The sequence below is a fragment of the Centroberyx affinis genome, unplaced genomic scaffold (assembly GCF_046629955.1).
Source record: "Centroberyx affinis isolate AG114_WGS23_722 - 3 ecotype Tasmania unplaced genomic scaffold, CSIRO-AGI_Caff_v1 ptg001634l_1, whole genome shotgun sequence".
Taxonomy (NCBI): Eukaryota; Metazoa; Chordata; class Actinopteri; order Beryciformes; family Berycidae; genus Centroberyx; species Centroberyx affinis.
The window spans coordinates 11,112-37,372 of NW_027280071.1; the positions used below are offsets into that span (position 1 = coordinate 11,112).

At 40.2% G+C, this 26,261-nt stretch overlaps 1 protein-coding gene across 1 annotated transcript in view; it reads left to right on the plus strand.

Moving 5' to 3' along the window:
* Positions 1–888: 888 nt before the first annotated feature.
* The window catches only part of LOC139651322 (cyclin-dependent kinase 14-like), a gene marked incomplete at its 3' end in the record, with an annotated part of 35,319 nt that continues 9,946 nt past the window's right edge, over positions 889–26,261 (plus strand). Inside the window, exons 1-5 of the mRNA XM_071528198.1 lie at positions 889–1,131; positions 9,917–10,011; positions 10,646–10,725; positions 16,370–16,548; positions 16,972–17,084. Coding sequence (XP_071384299.1) covers positions 901–1,131; positions 9,917–10,011; positions 10,646–10,725; positions 16,370–16,548; positions 16,972–17,084 — 698 coding nt within the window. The remainder of the gene's footprint in view (positions 1,132–9,916; positions 10,012–10,645; positions 10,726–16,369; positions 16,549–16,971; positions 17,085–26,261) is intronic.

Here is a 26,261-nt window from a genome sequence, read left to right on the forward strand (position 1 = left end):
TCTTCTACATTCTCTAATTGTGTTAACTTCTTGTAAATGAAATAATGGTGATGTTTAACAATTCATCAATTTTCTGGGGACGCCCTGGAACCCCCTCAAGGACCGCTGGTGGTCCCCGGACCCCACGTTGAGAACCACTGGTTTAAGAGACGTTTTACCATTTTTAGCACCAAAGAAAAAGGGAAATGATGCAGTGTGGGAAATGTTCCAGTGTGTACAATGAAACCTGGCCCGTGTAAAGAACCTGCCAGGGAGCTGCAAGACGACTCCTCCTTGTGTATTAGAGTAATTAGAAGTTCCTTCTGCAGGGGAGCCCGGGCCTAAATATTTAATCTGAAGAGAGAGCCGTGGCAAAACATGTCATGCCGCCTGCGTCTTTTGTGCCCGATGTACACACTCCGATGGAGCACCGGCTGGTAAGGCGCTGTGTGTTTTGCAAAGATAGACCAGGAGCGATTGTGCTAGAAAGGGGGGGGGGATTCCGCGGCTATATACGATTGCGCGGACGCGGAGAGATAAAAGCGCGATTGCGTGAACGTTCGCGGTATGGCAACATCGGCGGCAGCCCGGCAGCACGGAGGCTGGAGCTTGTTTTTGATCAGAGAGAAGAGAGATGGAGATAAAAAGGCTCTCATCCTAGCGGAGAGAGGTAGCAGCAGGACTCTACGGGGAGGGAAGAGACCCAGGCTGACAGAGAGATGAAAAGCCGCTAGGATCTGGAAGAGGGGGGCCGAGTCAATTTTTGGCTGAACAGCGGTAATCGCAGATGGATTTTTTTTTTTTCGCTTCTCTTTTTTTTTTGTGTGCTCACTTTTATCTTCTCCCTCCCTCTTCCTCTTCCTCTTCCTCTCTCTCTCTCTCTCTCTCTCTCTCGCTGTTTGACAGATATGTGTCACAAAGATGTCCACACGCAGCTGCCAGGGAACGGACTCGGTCATCAAGCCCCTGGACACCATCCCTGAGGACAAGAAGGTGAGGGTTCAGCGCACGCAGAGCGGCTTCGACCCGTTCGAGAAGCCCACCAGCCAGGTGAAGAGGGTCCACTCCGAGAACAATGCCTGCATCAACGCCAAGAGCTCGTCCGCCGGCAAGGAGTCGCCCAAACTGCGCAGGCACTCCAGCCCTAGTTCTGTAAGTGGATGCTTTTGATCGTGTTTGTGTGTGTGTGTGTGTGTGTGTGTGTGCATTAGGGTTAGGCCGATACATCAGTTTGCCAAAATATGGGGGCTGATATTGTCCTTTTATTAAAAATGGGATCTGGTCCAGCCAGTGTGTTCCACCTCTGATATGATGCAGTTTGATTGATTATATATTCATTGTAGAATTGATCAATACTACACTGGTTGTCTATGGGAAGACCTTAACCTGAACTAATTCGAATGAGACATTCTGATCAGATTATATACAAGTAGCCTATGAAATTATATGTTTTAGTAGTAGTAGTAGTAGTAGTAGTAGTAGTAGTAGTAGTAGTAGTAGTAGTAGTAGCATTAGCATTAGTAGTATTTGTACTAGTGTCAGTATCAGCTGATTCTAATGAGACATTCCGATCAGATTATATACAGGTAGGAAATTATATGTTTTAGTAGTAGCAGTAGTAGTAGTAGCAATAGTAGTAGTAGTAGCAGTAGCAGTAATAGTAGCAGCAGCAGTAATAGTAGCATTAGCATTAGTAGTATTTGTACTAGTGTCAGTAGTAGTAGTGTTATTTCGGTTTCAGTGGAGAGTTTTAGTGTCCCATGATGGTCTAAATGCTGTTTCAGAGGCTGACAAGAATACAATTCTGGGGGAAAAACTGAATACTTGGAATGCAAATTGTTAAATTAAAGCTAATGAATATCGGCACAAAATATCAGCTATGACAGATTCAATCCACAAAAAGTAAATAAATCTGTATCTGCCTTCAAAACCCATATCAGGACCCTAGCATGCACTTGATTGACTTTAATGTGAATGGCTGTAAGTAATTTGTATTTTTCAGGTGTTTTTGTTTCAGCAACTAAGCCGTTTTCTGTTTCTTAATCTGAAACTAATTAATCAGGATGTATTTTTCTCATGGTTAATTGAAGCTTGTTTACAAACATGATTTTCTTAATCATGCAAATGAGATACTTTCAGGTTTTATACGTATGTTTGCTGTTTTTTTTTTAATTTAGCTCCGAATGTAAAACGTCTAATTACTGTGCACACAAATAAGATTTAATAACCGTGATATGGGGCTTGACTGATTGCCTGCCAGCGTCACTGTGAGATGTAAATGAATTGTTTGAGCCATGATTAAGGAAACCTGTAAATTGGCTCTTTCACGGTCCTATTTCTCAGGCGGCCACACTCCCCTTCCCCCCAACTCTCTCATAAACATTTAATAGAGAACCACTTAGATTGAAAGGATGTAGCAGCGGCTGGGTCTACAGGACCACTGTTCTACTGTTTCAGTTTCCCTATCGCTCTGCCGCTCCGTCTAGGTTTTGGCCGATATTCAGACATTATCGAATATCGCGATATTTCGGCGATATTTCGTGAATATCACGATATTTCCCGCAATATCGAATATCCCCCCCACACACACACACAAACAAAAAAAACTCCTCCTGGCTAGGGCTGGGCAATAATTCAATATTATTGTTTATCGTCTTTCAGTGGAATCATATTGTGATGATATGAAGATATTTTGATATCGTGACACACATTTCTGCTGTCTAAATTGATGATGACAAGCAAATTTTACTTAAAAACTCTCATAAAATGAGGTATGGTAGGAATATTATTTGAATATTTCTGTTTTGTTTGACATCACACCTAACATCACCATTCGGTTCAATGAGATGAACATTCATTTGATTATTTAACGTGATTTTGCATACATGAACCATATTGTGATATAAATTGATATCGAGAAAAATCCTTATGATTATCATGATATTGATTTCAACCATATCGCCCACCCTACTCCTGGCCATGGCACAATGTGTTGCTTGGATCCCAATTGTACAAGGATTTAAACTTATAAACCTATAATCTACTAGTGGTAGCATAGTAAAAAACAAAAATAATCATACTTGAAGTGAAAAATAGTTAGTGGGTTCCCTTTTCCACAATCAGCCTGTTTTTCTGGAAATAGGCGAAATAACCCCCCCTCGTGATAATATCGTAATATCGCGATATTTTGGCGGGACAGTATCGCAATATAAAAGTTTGGATATCGCCCCAGCCTAGCTTGATCAGCCAGTTCTCGATAGAGATTGGTCAGTGAATTCATCAATCTGGAGTGAATAGGCCTTAATCAGCTGTGACATTAAAAGGCGAGGACAAAAAGAGGGATTCACCAGACCTGTGGAATAATAAGGTCACTATACTCGTATGCTGCATTCATGTCATGGGAGAGATGGGAGATACGAGCTTCCTACTAAATACTGTTCACCTCAGCTTCCAGATGGTAAATACTACTGGAAAATACTGTTCACCTAAGATTTCACATGGTAAATACTACTAAAAAAAACTGTTCTCCTCAGCTTTCACATGGTAAATGCTACTTGGGAATTCAGGGTTTGGTGATGGACTCTTGATTTCCTCAAGGTCCTGAATTCTAACGTCGCCGACAAGAAAATAGCTGTAGTCAAATGTAGGGAATGATACAGTCATTTCAAATCAAACCAACTGAAGGAAAGACTTTCATCTCATAAGCTATTTTGAGATCACAACTCGGAACGCCACGCCAGGACACGACTACTTGCTGGATTTTTTTTTTTTGTGGCTTGTGGTTGACATTGCAATGTTTGCTTTGCTGTAGAACATGAACTCAGATGTATCACTCACATGTGTGTTATGTGCGAACCAGCTGAAAATGATTATCAGGAGCAGCCAAAGTCTACAGAAACCTTCAATCATGGCGTCTTGACGGCTTCAACGAGTTTGGACACTCGACCGCTTCCGAGCGGTTGCTTTCAACCGCCGAGCCGTTCCGACGGTTATTCCGGCGTGACGTAAACGCAGCATCATTCAAAGCATTACCTTGAAGCTAAATGTCAAACAGTTGTCCTCTTACATTAGTGGAAATCCTAGTTGAGCCTGAGAATGGCCTCTACCCTTCAGTGCTGATTCATCTGTTGGCTGCAGTGTGCGCACGCTACAGTCGGAGGTTGACAGAAGCCAGAGCTCACTCTGTTTGTATGTGTGTGTTGCACATATTAATGTTTGTGCATGTAATTCCTGTCTGTATGTGAGGGTGAACAGCCATCTGCTAACCCCAATACATGCCGTTCTGTGTGGTGTTGGTGAGAGTTTCATGCCAAATAACGTTCCAAAATTTGGCAATTTAAAATGGTAATCTTCTGTTTTAAGTGCCTGTTTTTTTATTATTTAGTCTCCATTTTTGGTGCTCAGCGCTCAGTGTTCTGGTGTTTCTGCACTGCTCTTCCCAGAGATCAGCTGTCAATCAAATAGTGTGTCCAGTACTGTGACGTCTTTTTCCTTGGATTTTCTGTTGATGAAATCCATTTCAATGAGGCCACAAAAATAGCCTGAAAACTTTCATTGAACACGTTGGTGAACAGATTCAACAACAGATCCTGCTGCTGTGATTTTCAACTGACTGTGGGTCCAACGTTTTAGAACATAATTTCACCAAATAGCATTTTTATTGATAGAAGACCACATAGCAGAGGGATACCATTTAGGAGAGATAGTTCCTGTTTGGGAGACCGGATCTACTTTCATTTTTAAATACAAATTTTAATGTAAACCAAGATTTAAAATGCAAAATGAGGATGGACCCAGGATGCTTTATTGTCTTAAAAGCAGGATCTGTTGTTGAATCTGTTTTCAGGCTATTTTCGTGGCCTCATTCAAATGAATGGGAAGTAAAAATCCAAACACTACAAACTCGTCCAGCTGCATCTGATCTTGGTGATTAGTTTATATTCTGGTGGTCAAGTGCTGAATAACCCCCATGTTAAAACTAAATGGAATATTGCTTTAAAGGATAAGTTTGGCGATTTTGGACATATATATAATCTGTCTCTTACATACCTGTAGTACTTGGACCCACAGAGAATATTGGCTCCAGAGTCAGCTGTCAGTTGAAACAGTGAGCTCTGTTGCCTCTTGCTGCTAACAATGAGTCCAAATGGGGTTTTTATCAAAATATCTCTAAAAAAGCTGTTTGTAGGCTCCACAGGAGAGTTGAAAGTAAACATGACACAATTCCGCCATTACGCACACTTTCACTAATCAGGAAATCACAGAACTATTTTCTCTGCTGCAGCACAGACTGCTGTGGGGTGAAAGTGCGTTACTGGCGGAATGATCTATTTTGGACGGTCAGGTCAGATTGTGAACAGTAGAGTTTGGTAGAAGACGATCCACTGTGTGGAAATGGTGCTGCTGCTTTTCAGGCTGTGGACAGAAATACGTTGGTTGGTCGCCATATTGTTTTCACAGACTGGCTTTTTTAGAGATATTTTGACAAACCCCATTTGGACTCATTGTTAGCAGCAAGAGGCAACAGAGCTCACTGTTTCAACTGACAGCTGACTATGGAGCCAATATTCTCTGTGGAGTACTACAGGTATATAAGAGACAAATTATATATAGGTCCACAATCGCTGAATTTATCCTTTAAAGTATTCACCAACCACTACACTACAGCACGTAAAGAGGCTGGGGGTGGAGAGTAGATTGGAGCAGAAAGGCTTGGCACACAACGCTGAAGATAGAAACCACTTGATTTCTTATTCTCGGATGAAAAATGCATGAGAAGAGCAGCGGGCTATTTAAAGATGAAATGCATTGTAGTCCAATCTCAGCATCACTCTGAGGGAGATGAGGGGTGATTACAGCAACAGGAGTTTCTCTGAGAGGTCACAAGGAGGAGACTATCTTCCACAATATGCTGATTAATCTCAGGAGGATATGTGACAGTGCCCCTTGTGGCCTGGATGACCAATGCTGCTGTAATCTGCTGCTCTGGATATGCTGGGTTTTTATTTATTTTAGTGGCTAAAAGTTAAACACTATCTTACTATTATTGTCGAGGTTAGGCTGATATAGGTCCGATATAGTCCTTTTATTAAAAATCACATCTGATCCAGTCAGTGTGGTCCACCTCTAATATGATGGATATGACACAGATTGATTATATATTTATTGTAGAATTGATCAATACTGCACTGGTTGTGTATGGGCAGACTTCCACACAAATATATATATGAATATGAATGTTTTTAGAATTCTTATTTCTCCTCTTCTTTTTTCTGAGTTTTAGTGTCTCACTGACAAGAATTAAATTCTTGGGTAACACTGAATACTTTTATTTTGGGGAATTTTTTGATGAAAATTGTCCAATTTAAAGATATCGAATTGAATATCAGCACAAACTACCAGCTATTGCCATATTATATTGCCATATTAGTATTGTTGTCAGGATTGGTCTTCATAAATACATATCGGACAAAGCCGAGTAGTAACACAACAAATTTCCACGCATGTTCCTGTCTAGGTGTCTGCTATTGGCAGCTTCCATCCAAAAATATCAGTAGCAGCCTTCCTCTTCTTCCTCATATTATTACTATCAATGCATGGCTGCTAAAACAGCAATTAATTAAACCCTGTTACCACTTCAGTGCTTGATTTATGGGCCTTTTTTTTTTCTACCTATCTGAGAATGAACGTACCCTAAACGCAACATCCTGCCTCGCCTCACCTATCCGGGCCCGCCATGTCGAACGCTTTTCTGCCCAGACAGTAGCGAATGGAGTAAAAACCCCTAGCACTGCCGGAAAAAGCGGAACACGGCGGTCTTGACGGGTTCTGATGTGCGAACGGGGCTCGAGTCTCACAGATGCAGTTTCACTTCCTGCTCGGTCCCAGGAGGAATTCACATGTTTAGAGAAGCCCTCAGAAATGCTTATTAGTGCCGCAGAGGATGACAAGATAATACTAGAGGGAAGATAAACTAGAGAAACTAGCACAGATGTAGATAACAAAGACCAGTCTGTTGTTTAGACGTTCTCTGTGTGTGTGTGTGTGTGTGTGTGTGTAGCCAGTGGCAGACAGCGGTGATAGCAGAGCAAAGTCATTCCTTGGGGATTGTCTGGAGCCTTCCCTAAGAGCATGCCTCCATTACCGGCTGGGGGCTGGGGTTTGCTTGCAGATAAATTAGTAATTTAAGGGCATATTATTGTACGTGCGCATTTTAAGCACCGATATATCATTGTCAAATTAATTGCGATACCTCGGTGTAATTACAGTACACAAATGAGACCACGGTGGAGACGAGTGGTGGTCTCTGTCTCATGCCAGCGGTGTTGTCGGTGGTGGCGTTTCTCCAAATTAACACCACATTTCCCCAGGGCTGGGCACCGACGGGCTGGGCTTTTTTGGCACCGTTTCTGGGGAAGTTTCCTGGAAAGAAGCATGAAATGATCTAGTAGTTGTATAGAAAATGTAAACAGTCTGGTGGAGTCGATAAGATACTGTATACTGCAAAATTACAAACTATTTATTATTTATTGGGGAAAAATAAGAGGTCAGTTTGGTAACCCAAGTCATTATTCATTATTGATTGCATTACATTAATTATGTAATATACTGTAGTTATTTGTTGAATTCCTTCCTCTAATTTCAGATTTTCTACATGACTACTACGTAATTTCATGGTTCTGTCTTGGAAACAACAGAAAAACTACCTTTGAACTCTTTCTCTATTTTCACTTTAATTAGTACATAATGTAATAGGGCGATATGGTTGAAATCAATATCACAATAATCATAAGGATTTTTCTCTATCAATATATATCACAATATGGTTAATGTATGCAAAATCACATTAAATAATCAAATTAATGTTCATCTCATTGAACCGAATGGTAATGTTAGGTGTGATGTCAAAGAAAACAGAAATATTCAAATAATATTCCTACCATACCTCATTTTATCAGAGTTTTTAAGTAAAATTTGCTTGTCATCATCAATTTAGACAGCAGAAATGTGTCACGATATCAAAATATCTTCATATCATCACAATATGATTCCACTGAAAGACGATAAACGATAATATTGAATTATCGCCCAGCCCTATAATGTAATGCGTCTAATGCTTGTTGGTTTTTTTTTATAAACCATATTAAACTGCATGTACATAAATGCATAGAACATCTACAAGCATGTCATATTCCTGAAATAGTTCCAAATATGAAGCAGGCTTGGGTTGATATTCGATAATATTGAATATCGCGATATTTTGTGACTATCGCAATATTTTGTGACTATCGCAATATTTTCTGTGGTATCGAATATTGTCCCCCCACTTGGTGGAACATAATGTAAAATGCAGTGTAGGGGTCAGTAGAGGCTGCCAGTCGTCTGACCAATTAATGCAGTAATGATTTATTGATGTTAATATGCTACACATGCTTGCCTAACCTGTCTGATGGGGCGGACATTTGACTACATGGGTTATCTGACGGAGCAGATGCACCATGTATAGGGATGAATGGTGTTGTGTTGGAACATGCTCGCCCTGAGGCTGCTGGAGGGATAATCCAGACAGGCCCAGAACCAGAGAAATAATCCTTCAACCTAGGGCTGGGCGATATGGTTGAAATCAATATCATGATAATCATAAGGATTTTTCTTGATATCAATATATATCATGGTATGGTTCATGTATGCAAAATCACGTTAAATAATCAAATGAATGTTCATCTCATTGAACCGAATGGTAATGTTAGGTGTGATGTCAAACAAAACTGAAATTTTCAAATAATATTCCTACCATACCTCATTTTAGTTTTTAAGTAAAATTTGCTTGTCATCATCAATTTAGACAGCAGAAATGTGTGTCACGATATCAAAATATCTTCATATCATCACGATATGATTCCACTGAAAAACGATAACATTGAATTATCGCCCAGCCCTAGCTGTAGTAATCACAAATGAGACGCTTGACCATCACAATTTCACAAGCTCTCCATCCAAATTATATTATTTACTCTTTGTAACGACATTTTTAGATTGTTGTTTACATTCTAGCAGCCAATGCCATCGCTAGAAAGATTACGTGGCTCAGAAATAAACAGAATTCTGCACAGTCATACTTGTAATTGAACTTTTATTTATTACATCGTATCGCGGCTGTATTGAATCATGAACTCCTGTATCGCGTATCGAATCGTATCTTGAGATAAACATATCGTCCCATCCATAGATATTACCATACAATTCAATGTGATATCGCAATAAATATTGATATCGAAAAATGTCCCTTTGATCCCTTTTATGTCCCTTTTATCATGATATATATAATTTCTTCCATATCGCCCAGCCCTAATAGAAAATCTACAGTACCCATTTGGATGAAGGAAGGCCCAACCCAAGCGCCCCGGTCTCTCCCCAGTCTCTCTCTCCTGTTGTGTTTAGCGGTTTGCATTAAATCATTGATGAGCCGGGGTTTAAAGTAACAGTGTTCGGGCCGGATAATGAAAGGCGTCCGAGCCTGAAGCGCATTACACATCCAGTCAAAGTTCTTCCTCCAGCTCTCCTCTTACTGGCCCCGTCACATATGATCCATCATGTTTTTGTTTTTTTGTCCCTTCAGTCCTGATCCCTCCTGATGAAATGTGATACCAAGTAGAGGATCCACCCATCCAGCACCGGGGCCTCATTTCCTCCTTTTAAAGAATGCTGAGTCACCTAACAGCTATTACCCAGTCATTCTCCGTGAACCGTAGAGACGTGGAAAAGTGTCCGATTGCAATAGTCATTCCGAAATTCCCTGACATTACACCTCCCAGATGATTCTGCGGGGAGTATCCGGATATTAATCTCTCTCATAGCCCTTTCTTATGTCTTCTGCGAAATCATCTGGAGACTTTTCATTCATATCTCTCTCTCTCTTTTTCTTTTTCCCCCGCAGCCGACAAGCCCCAAGTTTGGCAAGGCCGACTCCTATGAGAAGCTGGAGAAGCTGGGAGAAGGTTCATATGCCACAGTTTACAAAGGCAAAAGCAAGTGAGTTGTGCACGCATGTAAAATCGTCTTTACAGTTCATAAAGCCCACTCATAAATGCATGGAATATTGCTTTTAATTATAAAGCGCCGCTGTAACTGATTGATATAGGTTGGAATGGAATCGTACTAACAGTTACAGGGTGCACTTTAATGTCAATTTTTTTTTTTTTCTCATATCTCTTAAATAGAAGAGCTGCACATCCCAAGCATGAAATGTAATTTTGCTTTATTAAATTACTATGGAATGGATTTGTTTAATGGTTTAGCGAAGTTATGTTCCAGTGTGTTTGTGCTTTACAGCCACTTTCCCAGGTTTTGCTAATTAAAATCTCCAAAGTGAAAGTTCACACGCCGCAAATGCATAAAAATATACAGTCTCTGGTCTTCTCGGTAATGAAGTTATTTTGTGTTTCGCCTCACTACAATAGAATTGATTGGTGAGCTTCATTGGGCTGTAATCCTCTGGCCTTGTACCAAGTCTCACTCCGCTGCCGCTAAATTGCATTTCATTGACTGAAAGATCGCCGCCGCCGCCGCCTTGCTCCATCTTCACCGCTTTTAATTGATTCTGTTTTTCATGTCATGAAGCCTCCAGATCATGTTGCGCTTTGTTTTTCTCTGCGTTTGCCGCCAGGGTGAATGGGAAGCTGGTGGCTCTGAAGGTGATCCGCCTGCAGGAAGAGGAGGGAACTCCCTTCACAGCCATAAGGGAAGGTAAGGGCTTCAAGTGCTGTTACTTTGCTGAAATATGACTGAAGTAGGAGTTGATTTACTGGTGTGAAAATCTACTTTGCTGGTCAATTCCAATGACTCAACAACTGACCGTTTGCAACATTTCTATTAACTCCCACCCTCCTTAGTTACTGTTGCTATGGCTCGCCCGATGGACATTGCTACAAAGTCTCCAACATTCCATCATTGCTCAACTTTGATTTTGGATGCTGTTGCTCATAAAAAGTATAAACACTAGAGCGATTATAGAACACATCACAGAGGTTCAGTCATTTGCTCTCATCTAGTTACTTTACTTTGTTACTCTAGTTCTAAATAGCAACTAGTTACTTTATTAAAAGTAACTCAGTCGAGTGCTTTCAAGTTACCCGCTTAAAAACTTCACAACTTTTATGTCTACTGGTGATGTTCTCACTAGCAGGCTATAGAAATCATGGTAACACGTTAGATTAGGGAACACATATTAACTATTAACTATGGGTTTTCCCTCAATAGTTTAATAATTACCCTCAATAATATGTGATACTAGCACCTTATATGCCCCATGAGCAAAGAATACTTAAAGCCCAATTCATCCTCGCTGACTGCTACAAGCACTAATTAGGAGGCTGTTGAGGGAAAACTCATAGGTTATGGGGTATACTTGTAGAATACAATAGTACAGAATAAGGTGCTAATAAGTGGTTTGTAATGACTAATAATAAACCAATACACTACTAATATGCACGTTAATAAGCAACTTGTTAATAGTTAATATGTGTTCCCTAATCTAAAGTGTTACCGAAATCATCACTGAGTACACTGCTGTTATCTACTTAACAAGCAGCTTTCATTTATTCGGGGTCTGATCGTCTTTATGGTAAACTAGTATGATCACAGAGGCAGCCTTGATTAATCATGTCTGGTCTAAAAAAAAATAAACAGCGGATAACGCTCACAACATTGGCAGGTGCTTTCAGTTCTCAGATATAACAGGTAACAATAATGTTCTGACCCTTTTCTTCCATCAGTTCAAAGTAATGCAAATATTCCCAGGTTGTGAAGTTTATTGTGCCTCCAGACTCCACCGCCTCCACCCAGCCGCTGCAGTCTGCTTTTAATAACGCCATGTAGCGAAATATATTTTCTTAATTGCACTAATTGAAAATTTAACGAATTGAATTGATTACCGTTTAATTTGAGCTCAGAGAATTAATTGACGTTAGGATAAGAGAGTTCCATAATGTTGCCATGACAACTGAGCCAGCGATGGGGGCAAAGTTCAATCCAATTTAAGTCTCAGCGACGGGCGCAACGACCATCGCAGCGATGACAGATCGCCTGTCGCTGGAAGTATAAACAACATGTCATTGCAAACAACGATAGAATATGATCATCGGCGGTGGTGACAGTCATAAATCGCTGTACTATAAACTGCCCTTTACTATCCGACTCAGTTGTTCTCCAGAAACACAGTTTTACCGCATGATGTCAAACCGCTGCAACAAAAGTCGTACTTTTGTACTTCTGAGCCAAACTGTCAGTGCGGTGTCGCAGGCTCTGTCGGAACTGTTGGAGCATCATGTCGAAGGAAGTAGACGGATGCTAAGCACGGATCGGTGGATCGCTATGTCAATCATTAGTTTGCAAATAGTCAATTACTTGGAAAGGTGCTGAGATTTCTGGCTCTCAAAACTCACTTTCCCTCCTGCACTCTGTTTTCGAACAATTCTATTCCAATAACTATTCCTTTAAAGATGGAGGACAGTGCTACGTTCAAGCGACCGGCATCACAATGCGTTTCATTGTCAAGCCATAAAAGCAAATGACAAAGCATTAGTATTATTACAGTATTGTCATTGTGGCTAGATTCTATGTGATGGTAAATTATGACTCAACAGTGTTAGGACGCCTTTTGAGGCCTGAACAACACGAGGCACTGCCGTTTTTTGCTGAAGCCTACTAAGCAGAGCGGCCTGCTGTGTTTTTAGTGTTGTTGTTGCTAAGCAACCACGGAATCAGCTGATGATCAGCTGTCAGCCACACAACCACCTGTTGTTTATAGTGCTAGCTGGAGTAAGGTTAACATAATTTAGCTAAATTATGCAGGTTTTATAAACAACAAAAAAAAATCTGATAAAAAGTTGCCAGAGATTTTTTGAATGCAACACAATTTGCCTCCAGGCCTGCTGCTTTCTGTTCAGGTAGTGGGAACTCTGGTCTGTGCTCCAGGTCATCCTCCATGTTTAATGTATATTGCCGAGGTCCTGCCTCTCCACTGATCCATCTGGACAGTAGAGGAAAGACGACAGTGACGTAGGCCACCTTTCCACTCTGAGTTGGACTTTTGTCATCTTGGGGTATTCAAGGCACTCTTTCAAAAACGCGAGGCACTCACAACACAAAAGCAGCGAGATGAGTGAGAGACACTGTGTGATTGGGCCCTTAGGCAGTTTATGGCTGTGCTATTCATAGTATTCCCATGATGTCACATGCATCTCCTACCTATATGGTGCTTTACCATACACAGCTCATTAGCTGTGGCTGGCATTTGATTACAATCACCTGTTACTTTATTATAATCACCTGATATTTTCCTACCAAGATGGCCGTAACAGAATACTATGAATAGAGAACCTAAAACTGCCTTATCAACTTCCTGTTTTCTCTCCACAAAATACACTTTTGACATTGTACATATTTTATAGTACATATTATAGAGTATGTTGAGCACTCTAAAAATGAGATTCTGAAATGTATGTTATTATCCAGTCTTTGATAAAACATTGAAAATGCCCATCCCCATTATTATTACACTGATCTTTCTTTTGCTACTAGCTAGCAAACTAGCTAGCAAGGCTAGCTAGCTAAACAACCAGGCAAACACAAACCAATAATAGTGGAGCTGGATGGATGTTAACTAGCTACTTTCATGGTTCAGTTTGAACATTTAATGTTACAGTTAGTTAACGTTTCCTCCATATGCTTGAACAGGTTTGATGCTGCAGTTTAACATGTCCAGTTTCACATGTAATGCTTATGGAGAACCACTAGAATTCTCATAAATATACAAGTAGGGTAGAAAAAAGGCTAAAAATAAATAAATATATGCAAATTAGACAACAAAGCTTTTCAGTTACAGTAAGAGGAGTTAATGTAATTTGTCACTTGCAACTTTGGTCTAGTGCTTCTTAGTTAAAGATCAAAAGCCGTGGTGTTTCTGTGATCCATAACTCCATAAGGCAAATATTGAACTTTTGCTCTGTGCTCATACATCTCATAGGCATTCCACGGTCACCTAGTTCCCCGTGTGTACCTCCAGTACATAGCGTGCGCTGACTCGGCGTCTCCTCCCAGTATAAAGCGTTTCAAGGTCTGCGAGGGTCTTTGGTCTTCTGGCTAACTGAAGCCGAGTCAGAGGATGTGAGAAGAGGAGAGACACGCTCACCTCCACGGGCAACAACTGGCATTTTAATTTAGATGAGAAAAAATGATTCTGTCTGTTTGATCTGTATGATCCAGGGCTGATGAAGTGAGGGCCAGCCGGCACTCCCCCCCCCTATACACACACACACACACACACAACTCTCCCTGTGAGCGGATCAGAAAGGCACTTTGAAATTGAACTAATTCAGCAATTACTGGGCAGGAAGCTCCCAGCCTCGATACGTGGACGGAATGACAGACCGGCACTAGAGAAAGCAATGCAGAGGAGACCCAGGTGTGTGTATGTGTGTGTGTGTGTGTGTGTGCAAGCTGATTTAAAAATGCAGTCACTCAGGCCCATCAGTTGGAGGATGGGATGGGATGGGATGGGATGGGAGGGGGGGTAAGGCAGAACACGGATCTTTAAATTGGGTGACAGTATCTTTTGAGGTACTACGACGCTAACCTACTGCTTACGCCTTTGATCTGCTGATATCTGTGTGTGTGTGTGTGTGTGTGTCCCCCCCCCCCCCACCCTTAACGTCCTTTAGGTATTCACGCAGGATGAATGTATTCATGAAGGGCCCCCGCCCAGTCGTTCGCCCCGGGGCTCTCGGGGCAGATCTGTCCGTCACAGCTCTCCTTGCCCTTGGAAAGAACTTCAGCTTCAGCTAAAGTTAATCACATTGGCAACAGTCTGAAAATCCCATTTAGGCCTCCTCCATAATAAAAAACAAAAAAACAAAAAAAAAACGGTGCTTATTATGCCGCTTCTCGCCCCTAATGAAACCGTAGCCGTAACCGGAAGCGATTTCTGTCGACTGTTTGTTTGCCGGCAGTTTTTTTTTTTTCTTGTCTCTCCCGTAATTGCTGGAGAAAAAGGGCTTCAGTTGTGTTACTGCCAACGTCTGATCAGATCTGTGAAACCCGAACTTTTATCTGTGAATTCTTTCGACTTTTCTCCTCGCAGCACGGCGGTTTTTTTTTTAGAGCAACCGGCTATTACCGCTAATTGCAGCGTTCACACTCAGCCCCCCTCAGTGGAGACAGTACACAGAAGCTTCTCTCCCCCCCCCCCCCGAGGCGCCATCTAAAACTCCTCTCTCTCCCTTCTTCACCGGTTGCTGTTTTAATCACAAAAAAAGTTGTTGACAAATTAACGTGAGAATTCACACCGGTAAATCCACCCTCTCTGTTATCCCTCTCTGTATTAATCTTTGCCCAGATCCCCCCCCGTATTCAGCGGAGCTTGCAAGAAGGGCCCGTGTTGCATTATAATGATGCCGCTAATGATGGCATAGATCAGCGATTCTCAAGCTTTTTCCTTATCAAGGAGCTCTGATTTAGTCCACATTTGGGCCACAGACTCCCATTTGATGAGATTTTGTCTCTTAGACCCGAATCTGTGAATATTTATATCATTAGATATGATTTTGTCCAGAATTCCATGACTATCTGTATTGTAGGTAGAGAGATAACAGTGAAACTATGATCAAAACAGTCATTCTTCTACATTCTGTAATTGTGTTAACTTCTTGTAAATGAAATAATGCTGAAGTTTAACAAGTCATCAATTTGCTGGGGACCCCCTGGAACCTCCTCAAGGACCCCTGGAGGTCCCTGGACCCCACGTTGAGAACCACTGGTCTATGGGAAGCCCTTAACCCAAATTGATTCTAATGAGATGTTGATCAAATTCCACACAAGTATGCATGAATGTTTTATTATAGATATAAAATTCAGTATCCGATGATGGTCTAAATACTGTTCAGAGGCTTTTCCACCCTGACAAGAATAGAATTCTTAGGGGATTTTTTGGCCATCCCTTACAGAAAAACCACATGAATTTCCCATGTGATAACATGTTTTTCCACACGTGTACACATGTTATCACATGTGGAGCACCTGAAAATGTTCCAGAACCACACATTTCCCATGTGCAAGTCATGGTGTTCCACATAGGATTTTCCACATGTGAAATTCATGTGGTTTTCTGTAAGGGATGGAAATGGCCAAACAGTCAAAACAGTCATTCTTCTACATTCTACTAATTGTCTTGTAAATGAAATAATGCTGAAGTTTAACAATTCATCAATTTGCTGGGGACTCCCCCGGAACCCCATCAAGGAGCCCTGGTGGTCCCCGCACCCCCACGTTGAGAACCACCGGCATAGATCATCCCAACTCTCTGTCTCTCTTCTCTGTCCCTGTCTCTCTGCAGCGTCTCTCCTGAAAGGCCTGAAACACGCCAACATCGTGCTGCTCCATGACATCATCCACACCAAGGAAACCCTGACTCTGGTCTTCGAGTATGTGGTGAGTGATCCGGCCTCGTCTGGTCCCGCTGCACACAATGCCGGCGCTGAGATCACCCACCCGGGGCCCTGCACTGGGCGGACCGTACCGAGTCTGAAATTAGCTCCGGGAATCTGTTTTTAGTGTTCGCTCAAAAGGAAAAAAGAAGCCGCAGTTTTATAAACGGAAAGGAGGTCGGCGTTCATGTGTGTTCCCGGTTTGATTGATTTGACCTCGGCGTCTGCTCGGTTATTGAGTTTCAGTTTTTAATACTCTGCCCGCAGAAACATGAGCTCCGGATGCTTTGATTGATGCGCTCTTGTTTATTGGACAGTTTAAGAATGTCTGTTAAAGCGAGACTCGAGCTCGGCTTTTTCCAGCCTTAGCTTGGTGCCGTAGGATGGCAGCCATAACCACCACCGTTGGCATGTGTGTTTATGCCCAGAGCTGGAGGCCAGGCGGCCATTTTATTGGAAGCACACTGTTTTAGTAGGTTTCCACAACTGTCCTGTCAAATGCTGTGGACAGCTACAGCAGTATGGGTTCTTCTGTTGCTGCGTTCATCGGAAAGATGGCAGATGCGAGCTTCCTTCAGGTGGTAAATACTACCAGAAAATACCGTTCACCTCAGCTTTCGCATGGTAAATACTACCTGGCACCAACTCGGCAATGTCTGGTTTGCTGTGAAACATGAACTCCAATGTCTCATCACTAAGTCCATGTGTGTCCAAGTGTGAAAAAGCTGATCAGGAGCAACCGAAGTCTGCAGAAAGCATCAATCACGGCTTCAAACAACACTCCCAGGTTTTTGCTTTGAACTTTCAAGTCATTCCATTTCCAACGGTTACTCCCATAGGACATGAATGGATGAATGGGTAACACTTTACAATAAGGGTCACTAAGTTAAGGGTTAGTTAATGCTTATTCAGTGGTGGAAGAAGTACTCTGATCCTTTACTTAAGTAAGTAGTAAGTAAGTACCAATACAGCAATGTAAAAATACTCCATTACAAGTAAAAGTCCCGCATGAAAAATCCTACTTAAGTAAAAGTACATAAGTATTAGCAGCATATTTAAAGTATTAAAGTAAAAGTAGTGGTTTGGTCCCTCTGACTGATATTTTATTATATAGCCTATGACATCATTAGATTATTAATACTGAAGCATCAGTGTGTAAGCAGCATGTTACTGTTGTAGCTGCTGGAGGTGGAGCTAGTTTGAACTACTTTATATACAGTTAGCTAGTTTAGTCCGGTGGTTCCCAACCTAGGGGTCGGGCCCCTCCAAAGGGTCACCAGATAAAGCTGAGGGGTCGTGAGATGATTAATGGGAGAGGAAAGAAGAAAAAACAAAGTTCCGATACACAAATCTGTTTTCAGTTTTTTGACTTTTTCTCTAATCTTTGATTTTTGCTGAAATATTGGATCATTTGAACATTTATTGAAATGAAGCCATGTGAGGTTTAGAGGGAAAAATCACTATTTGGTGGAGCTGTTAACAACTCATAGACATCTGAAATGTGACCTGACTACACATTGCTTTTTGTAAGACGTCAAAAGCCAAAAAGATTGGAAACCACTGGTTTCATCTTTAACAATGTGTTGTATTTTAAAAGCTTGTTATATTATCCAATGTGTCAAATCTCCATCTGAAAAGTAACTAAAGCTGTCAAATAAATGTAGTGGAGTAAAAAGTACAATATTTCTCTCTGAAATGTAGTGGAGTGGAAGTATAAAGTAGCATCAAATGGAAATACTCAAGTAAAGTACAAGTATCTCAAAATTGTACTTAAGTACAGTACTTGAGTAAATGTACTTAGTTACTTTCCACCACTGGTTCCCTGAGTAATGACTGGAAGGCAGCTGCCTCCTCCAAGGATGCTAACAGTGGGTAGCATCCTTGGTATCCCTGGTAACATTGATTAATCATTTGATAATTCATAAGAATGAGAAGAACATAATAACTCAAATTATTACATTAAACCATTCATCATCAGTTAAAATGTGTTACACCCATTGCCGCTGATAGTAATGGGAGGTTGTTACATTATCCAGCAACTTATTATATTAACAAGTTTTATTACATTTCAACCCATTTAGAGGTGCATTTTATTACATTTTCACCAGTTATTACATTATCTGGTACTTTTTACATTTTCAGTTACTACAGAAGTTCAGAGCCAGAGTGGCAGATGAACTGGTCTTAAACTGATCACACACACACACACACACACACCTTAGAAATGTGTGTGGTGCATCTGTCCATGAACAGGCCATCGCCTTAATGCCCCCCCCCACCCCAGATTTAATTTTCAAATCCTTTATTGACAATGGAACTTCATTTCACAGCCCATTAGCCCGCTGGTAAATGACTGCCAAGTACTGGTGATATTTCAGAGAGAGCGCGGGAGAGAGAGAATTAAAATGAAGGAGAGAGACCGATGGAGAGAGAGATTGAAATTTAGGCCACAGATAGGCTGAGAAGTAATAATACATTCACTTCATTAAATGTATTCTTGCTGCAGGTCTGTGAGAAATGCCGTTTGTCTGAGTTGGATTACCAGGAGCTGCTTGTCTTTGTGCTGCTGAGGGGATGTTGTCCATGTTGCAATACGGCATTTTCTGATGAAATATAGAAATAATGCGAAGCCAACTTCCCTCTCTATATGAAGAATAAACGGCCGTCCGCTCTTTTTTACATCTTTGGAGTGTCTAGATTAGGATTCCACCGATTCTCCAGACTCTCCGAATTGCTTGACAAAATCTGAAACACGGGCAGGATGCGATTCAGGACTCCGGACCTTTTATATCAGAGCATTTCTTTTTCATTTCGATTTTTTATAAAGGGTCCAGCTCTCAAAATTGCCAGCATTAGATACTGTGACAACTTTTGTTTGGTTGGTGATACCTGAACTGCCATTTTTCCCACACAAAGAGAATGGAATGACAATATTACCAAACACTGTGAAATCTTGGCACATGCATAATAGCATCATTATATGGCACTTGTCTCTGCATACTGCCTAATGCAGTGATTCTCAACCTTTTTCATATCAAGGACCCCTAATCTAGTCCACATTAAAGCCACAGACCCCCATTTGATGAGAGTTTGTCTCTTGGACCCAAATCTGAGAATATTTCTATTGTCAGATATGATTTTGTCCAGAATTCCATGACTATCTGTATTGTAGGTAGAGCGATCACAGTGAAACTATGATCAAAACAGTCATTCTTCTACATTTTCTAATTGTGTTAACTTCTTGTGTTAAATAATGGTGAAGTTTAACAATTCATCAATTTGCTGGGGACCCCCTGGAACCCCCCCAAGGACCCCTGGTGGTCCCCAGACCCCACGTTGAGAACCACTGGCCTAATGTCATTGTCATGCATCACTTCTGGGCTTTGCGAATAATATGGATAACACCTATCAATGGTTTTAGTGCTGTCCTTCTGAAAAAATGACTAAATATAGCCCAGTATTCATCAAAAACCTGATTCTGACCACGAAAATAGCCTGAAAACTTACATGTAACACGTTTGTGAACAGATGCAACAGATCCTGCTGCTGTGGTGTTCAATTGACTGTGGGTCCAACATAATTTTGCCAAATAGCATTTTTATTGATAGAAGAGAACATAGTGGCATGATACCATTTAGGAGAGATAGTTCCAGTTTGGGAGACCGGATCTACTTTTATCTTAAATACAAATTTTAGTGTAAACCAAGAATACAAATGCAAAATGATGAAGGACCCAGGACTGCTTTATTGTTTTAAAAGCAGGATCTGTTGTTGAATCATCAAAATTTTCGATAAGATTTAGGGGTACCACATTATGGAATGGCTTTTCCCACTTGGCAAAAAACTGTTCCTCTATAAAATGTTACAAAAGATGCTTAAAAGACCATTTAACTGCTATTTTGTAACTGATTTTCCCCATGTATTCCATGTTTTATTTGTTTCACTCATAGTGACATGTATCATTACTATTGATCAGGAGTCAATACATCAATACATCAATCACAAACATACACACGCACTCACACATACACACACGCATGCATGCACACACACACACACACACACATACTCACTCATACATATCACACACTCACATTTTTTGCTTTTATTTCGATATTATTATTGTTATTATTTTGTTGTTGTTGCTTATATATATTTTGTTTTTATTAGTTTGCCATCACTTTTATGTAGTCATATTATTTTCTGTATGTTATTTTTGTGTTCTCTATAATATTGTGAAATTTTAACATTTTTTAGGTGGAGGCTTCAAATAAGCCCATTGGGTTTTCTGCCTCTCCTTGCACTGTATATTATTTGTTATCTTTGTCATTTGTGTATTTTTTAAATTGTGCAAAAATTAAAACTAAAAATATATATATGTATGTTCACATGTTAAATGTCAGTTTTCAGGTTATTTCCATGGCCTCATTCAAATGAATGGGAAGTAAAAATCTGAACGCTACAAACTCGTCCAGCTGCATCCAAACTTCATGATTAGTTTATATTCTGGTTTACATGGCGACCAAGAGCCAAATAACCCTCATGTTAAAACTAAGTGGGATATTGCTAATAAGAGTGAGTACAGTTGAGTTAACAATGAACTGAGGGGAAGCTGTGACATGTTTTATAATCCGTGGCCAGCTCTCCTTAAATCACCTCAAATTAAGAGCAACTCAACTTTGTTCCAGGCAAAGTTTTTTTTACTTTTTGCTTAAACGTTAACATGGTTCACTTGGTGCTTAAACAGCTCTCAGGCAAAAGAGCCATGTGAATATGACTTGGGTAAAGCAGAGGAATTCTCCTTGACCTCTGTTCAAATTCATAGAGACTATAAATACATCTGCCAGGCCCTGATGTGAGATTAGACAAAAGAACATCTGATCTGACTACAGGCCTTTCTATCAGGGAGGGAGAGAAGATGATAGGAAAGAGGTGTGGAAGGGAGAAAGAGTGGAAAAATTAAACCCTAAATTTAGCTGCTCTATGTCTCTGGAAAGAAATTATAATCCAACCCAATAGTTGTCGCACTAAAAGATATTGAAAGAAAATGCCCAAGAAAGACAAATTCTATTAAACTAGGTCATTGCAGCAGCAAATACTAATAGGGAGCAGCAAAGAAAAAAAGAATATAAATAATAATATTAAATAAAAATTTCAACAGTCAACCATTTTAGGTAGAATGCGCTGTATGAATGGGAAGTATGTGGGAAAAATCTGGATTATAGCAGTATTGGTGTGTCAAAATCAGAAGCAGCAGGATTTACTGAGGCAAAGAAAATAATGAATGCAGAATATTCATGATATGAAAATATGCCAAATATATGAGATATACACAATATGAAATAGGTGGATGCATTATAAAAAAAATCTCTCTCCGCATACAGTATATATACACAGTACACTGCCCATCATTTTTCTTTATTTTTACTACTTTCCACATTTTCCAATAACGTGAACACTATAAAAACTATGGTAACACGTTACAATAAGGGTTAGTTAATGCTTAATAACCCTTAATTAACAGTTACATAATGTGTAATTTACTAATGTGTTCATGTTAACTAAGGCATCAATTTATACATTATTTAATAGTTTATAAAGATGGCTATTAAATAATGTATAAATTAATACCTTAGTTAACATGAACACCATTAGTAAATGATTACCAGACACATTAGTTAACTGTTAATTAAGGGTTAGTTAATGTTTATTAAGCAACTAACTTAACTAACCCTTAACTTAGTGACCCTTATTGTAAAATGTTACCAAAATTATGAAATAACACAAATGGAATTATGCAGTGACTAAAAAAGTGTTAAACAAATCAAAACTCTCTTATATTTTAGATTCTTTAAAGCAGCCGCCCTTTGCCTTGATGGAAAGACAAAGGCTTTGGAAAGAAATTCATACATTAGGCATCAACTTCGCTACTTATATTTGTCTGAGACACATATTTCAAGCATTTAAGCATAAGCCTTTAGATCAAAATGGCTTTAAGAGAATGAAAAACATAGTGCATTCAATGAGGTGGGTCAAAATTTGTGACGGGCAGTGTATAGCGCTGAGCGATTAGTGTTTTTTGGGTTCAGTCATACTGATCATCATCATCACTTCATCTAGGATACCTCCTCCTCTTGTGTGCAGTACTGTACTATTTCAGTGCCACATAGCGGCAAACACTGGTAAGCATACAGGGGATTGTGGTCATTGTAGTCATAATTACCGCATATTCTGACCTGGATGTGTTGAACAGCTGTCTTCTCCATACAACAAATTTACAAATTTCAAAACTACAAATTTCAGCAAATCAAAACAACTGAAAACCGAACTTTGCATACTTCAAATAATTGAACCAAAATCGGTCAGTTATTGCTTTTCAGAACTGAAAATGAACTGAAATTACAGTCAATTTCAAGCTCAGAGGGTGCTTATGTCGGTGTAAGTGTGTGTAAGTCATATGTAAAGCTGCTGCAGAATGGCTTTTGGAGTTAAATGCCATGTGGCCCAATTGGACATATAATATAGTAAACTTTACTTGTATAGCACCTTTCATACATGAACTGCAGCTCAAAGTGCGTCACAATTTAGTGATAATTATAAAACAAATAAAAAGAGAGACAGTGTAATGGGAAAAATTATGGATAAAATATATAAAATACTTACAAGAGGTGCAACTAGTGATAAGAGCGATAAAACAATTAAATTAGGAAGGAAGGGAAGACCGTGCGAGTTAAAATAATAAAGATAGCAGAGATCGGAAATTAAGAATGGTAAATGTGGAGAAGACTTCAGAATAAAAGTCTTTGTGTGTGTGTGTGTGTGTGTGTGTGTGTGTGTGTGTTAGCACCAGAGGAGCAGTCTTTCTCCCCACAGAGACACTCCTTGAAGGACTACCAAACTGCAGCTGACAGTGGTGCTTAGCAGTGGTGTGTGTGTGTGTGTGTGTGTTTGTGTGTGTGTGTGTGTGTGTGTGTGTCTCTATGGGCTTGTACCTTGTCGTAGCTACTCAGTCTCAGAAACAAGTTTCTCCCTCCCCCTGTCTCTCTCTCTCTCTCTCTCTCCTCCCCCATATAAAAGCAAAGTTGTGTTCAGTTTTATGCTCTCCGGTGTGATTGACGGCAAGAGAAAGGGACCCACACACACACACACACACACATACACACACTAACTGCAGAAAGTAATATCTTAATATTAGCATCAAAATTACGTGGAGGGTAATTCTATGGTGAAAATTTTGTTCACATTATGACGCAAAAAATTTTAGGATCACAAACCCAAAAACTGCATTTCTTTGGATTTCTCTTTGTGTTTCTGGGTTTTTGTTTATTGAACAGAAGTATTAGGGGCGGGGCTTTGGAGTGGTTGTGGGTCTGCTGCTCTTCTATTGGTTAGATCAAGGATTGAGTGACAGGCTTCTCATTCCGTCCCAGTCAGTTCCTTCTGAGGAGGGCAGCGGTAGGTATTGAAAGCAGGAAGATGTTTTCATCATGAAGGAACGCAAAATATTTAAGAAATCGGAAGAAGAGGAGTGGGGCCACATTTATTTCTGAGTTTAGAGTCATAATTCTGAGATTAAAGGAGGGATACCATTTGGGAGAGAGAGTTCCTGTTTGGGAGACCGGATCTACTTTTATCTTAAATACAAATTTTAGTGTAAACCAAGAATAGAAATGCGAAATGACAAAGAACCCAAGATTGCTTTGTTGTCTTAAAAGCGGGATCTGTCGTTGAATCTGTTCATGTTAAATGTCAGTTTTCAGGTTATTTTCAGGCCTCATTCAAATGAATGGGAAGTAAAAATCGTAACACTACAAACTCGTCCCAGCTGCATCCGATCTTGGCGATTGGTTTATATTCTGGTTTCATGAGTGTTCAAGTCCCGAATAACTCCCATGTTAAAACTAACTGGAACATTGCTTTAATTTGCAAAAATCGACATTTAAAAAAATCGACATTAAAATCCTAGACAGGTCAGTCAATATTTGTGATCATGAAAAAACAGAAAAGGAAGAGAAGAGGGTAATCTGTGATTTTGTCAAGAAACAAAACGTTGCTGTTCTGTAATGACTGTGAACTGAACCGGACTTGGATAGCTTCATTTATACAGTTACACACTGGGAGCTGTCCAGTACAACCACAGTCTTCTACTGGTGGCCACTGAGTGACAGTTAGGGGTGCAGTGCCTTGCTCATGGGCACCTCACTATAAGGCAGTGTAGAGTGTTACTCAATCACTTTCCCCAGCCACATTTTCCCTGTCAGTCTGGGGATTCTAACCAGTGACCTTCTGTTCACAAGCTTCTCTAACCTCTTGGTAAATCAACATCCCCACACGCCATCTTCAGTGAACAATCATGGAAGAGCTCGTTGCCAAAAAGATACAAAAATCCCCTATTTGGGATTATTTTGGTTTTAAACCGGACGAAACTGGCAAACCGAAGGACCTAAATGAAGTAAAGACAGGCTGAACAGCTGTCCGGCACTATTTGAAAAAGAGTCTGATGGTGCCAGATGAAAGAGCCTCCCTCTGTTTGCAGCCTCCAAATGAACAAACAGGTGAGGCTAAACATATTATGCTATTAAATGATCAGGGTGCACAACTGCACATACAGCTTTTGGTCTCCGGTCAACCGGTGATGGACTCAGCCAATCACCGATAGCCGATATATTCGTCCTACCACCCAACTCTATTCTGGCTTCTCTCTTCTCCATCTGTCTCTGTCTCATAGTTTCTCACTCCTTTATTACACACACACACACACACACACACACACACACACACACAACACCACCTACCAGTCTATGTATTTGGCTGTATGTAGTGGTGACTGTGTAGTATAATGTAATAGGAGGTCTGGTCTTCTGTTTCCACTATTCAAACAGCCGCAGGTAGAGCTTCACTCTGGACTGCTGCCCAGACTTACACTGTGTGTGTGTGTGTGTGTGTGTGTGTGTGTGTTATCCTCATCTCTGTTAAATAGATTATAAGAGATGGAGACTACAGTACAGTCAATATCTTAAGCTTTTATTGCAAGTATACTCTCTTCTCTGTCACGGTGTGTATCTCTCGATCCCTCTCTCTCTCTCTCTCTCTCTCTCTCTCTCTCTCTCTCTCTCTCTCTCTCTCTCTCTCTCTCTCTCTCTCTCTCTCTCTCTCTCTCTCTCTCTCTCTCTCTCTCTCCCTTCAGTTCAATTCAATTCAATTCAAAGCTGCTTTATTGGCATGACAGGAAAGAAATCTGTGTTACCTACAATACAGGCATTAACAGATGACTAGTAGGAACTAAACAAAAATAATCATCAGTCCTAATTAAATAATAGATAGCAGTGTTATCAGTAATAATATAAAGAAACCTTCAAGTAATTCAGTTAAATTGTTTCATTCACTTATATTTAAATACTTAGTTTAAGAAACAGGCAATACAGTATCAATTCAGGTAAAATTATCAATTAACAGATGACTAGTAGCAATAAAACAATAAATCAATAAAACAAAATCAGTGATAGCAGTGGTATAAACATTCAATAACAATTCAATTCAGCTGTTCTGTGCAGGTCAAATGACCTTTATTGGCTTGTAATACACAAACAGTTACTAAACACAATCTACAATAGGCCTACTATATCTCTCGCTTTCTTCTCTTTCCCCTTTCTCTTTTGCTTTATTCATTCATTTATTTATTTATTTCAGTTTGTTTGATCTCAGCATTTATGGAAGACTACAATAGCACAGTAAGACTTAATACTGTACAATATTGAAGCAGTTAACTAAGAATTACCAGCCGCTTAAAGGAATTCTTCC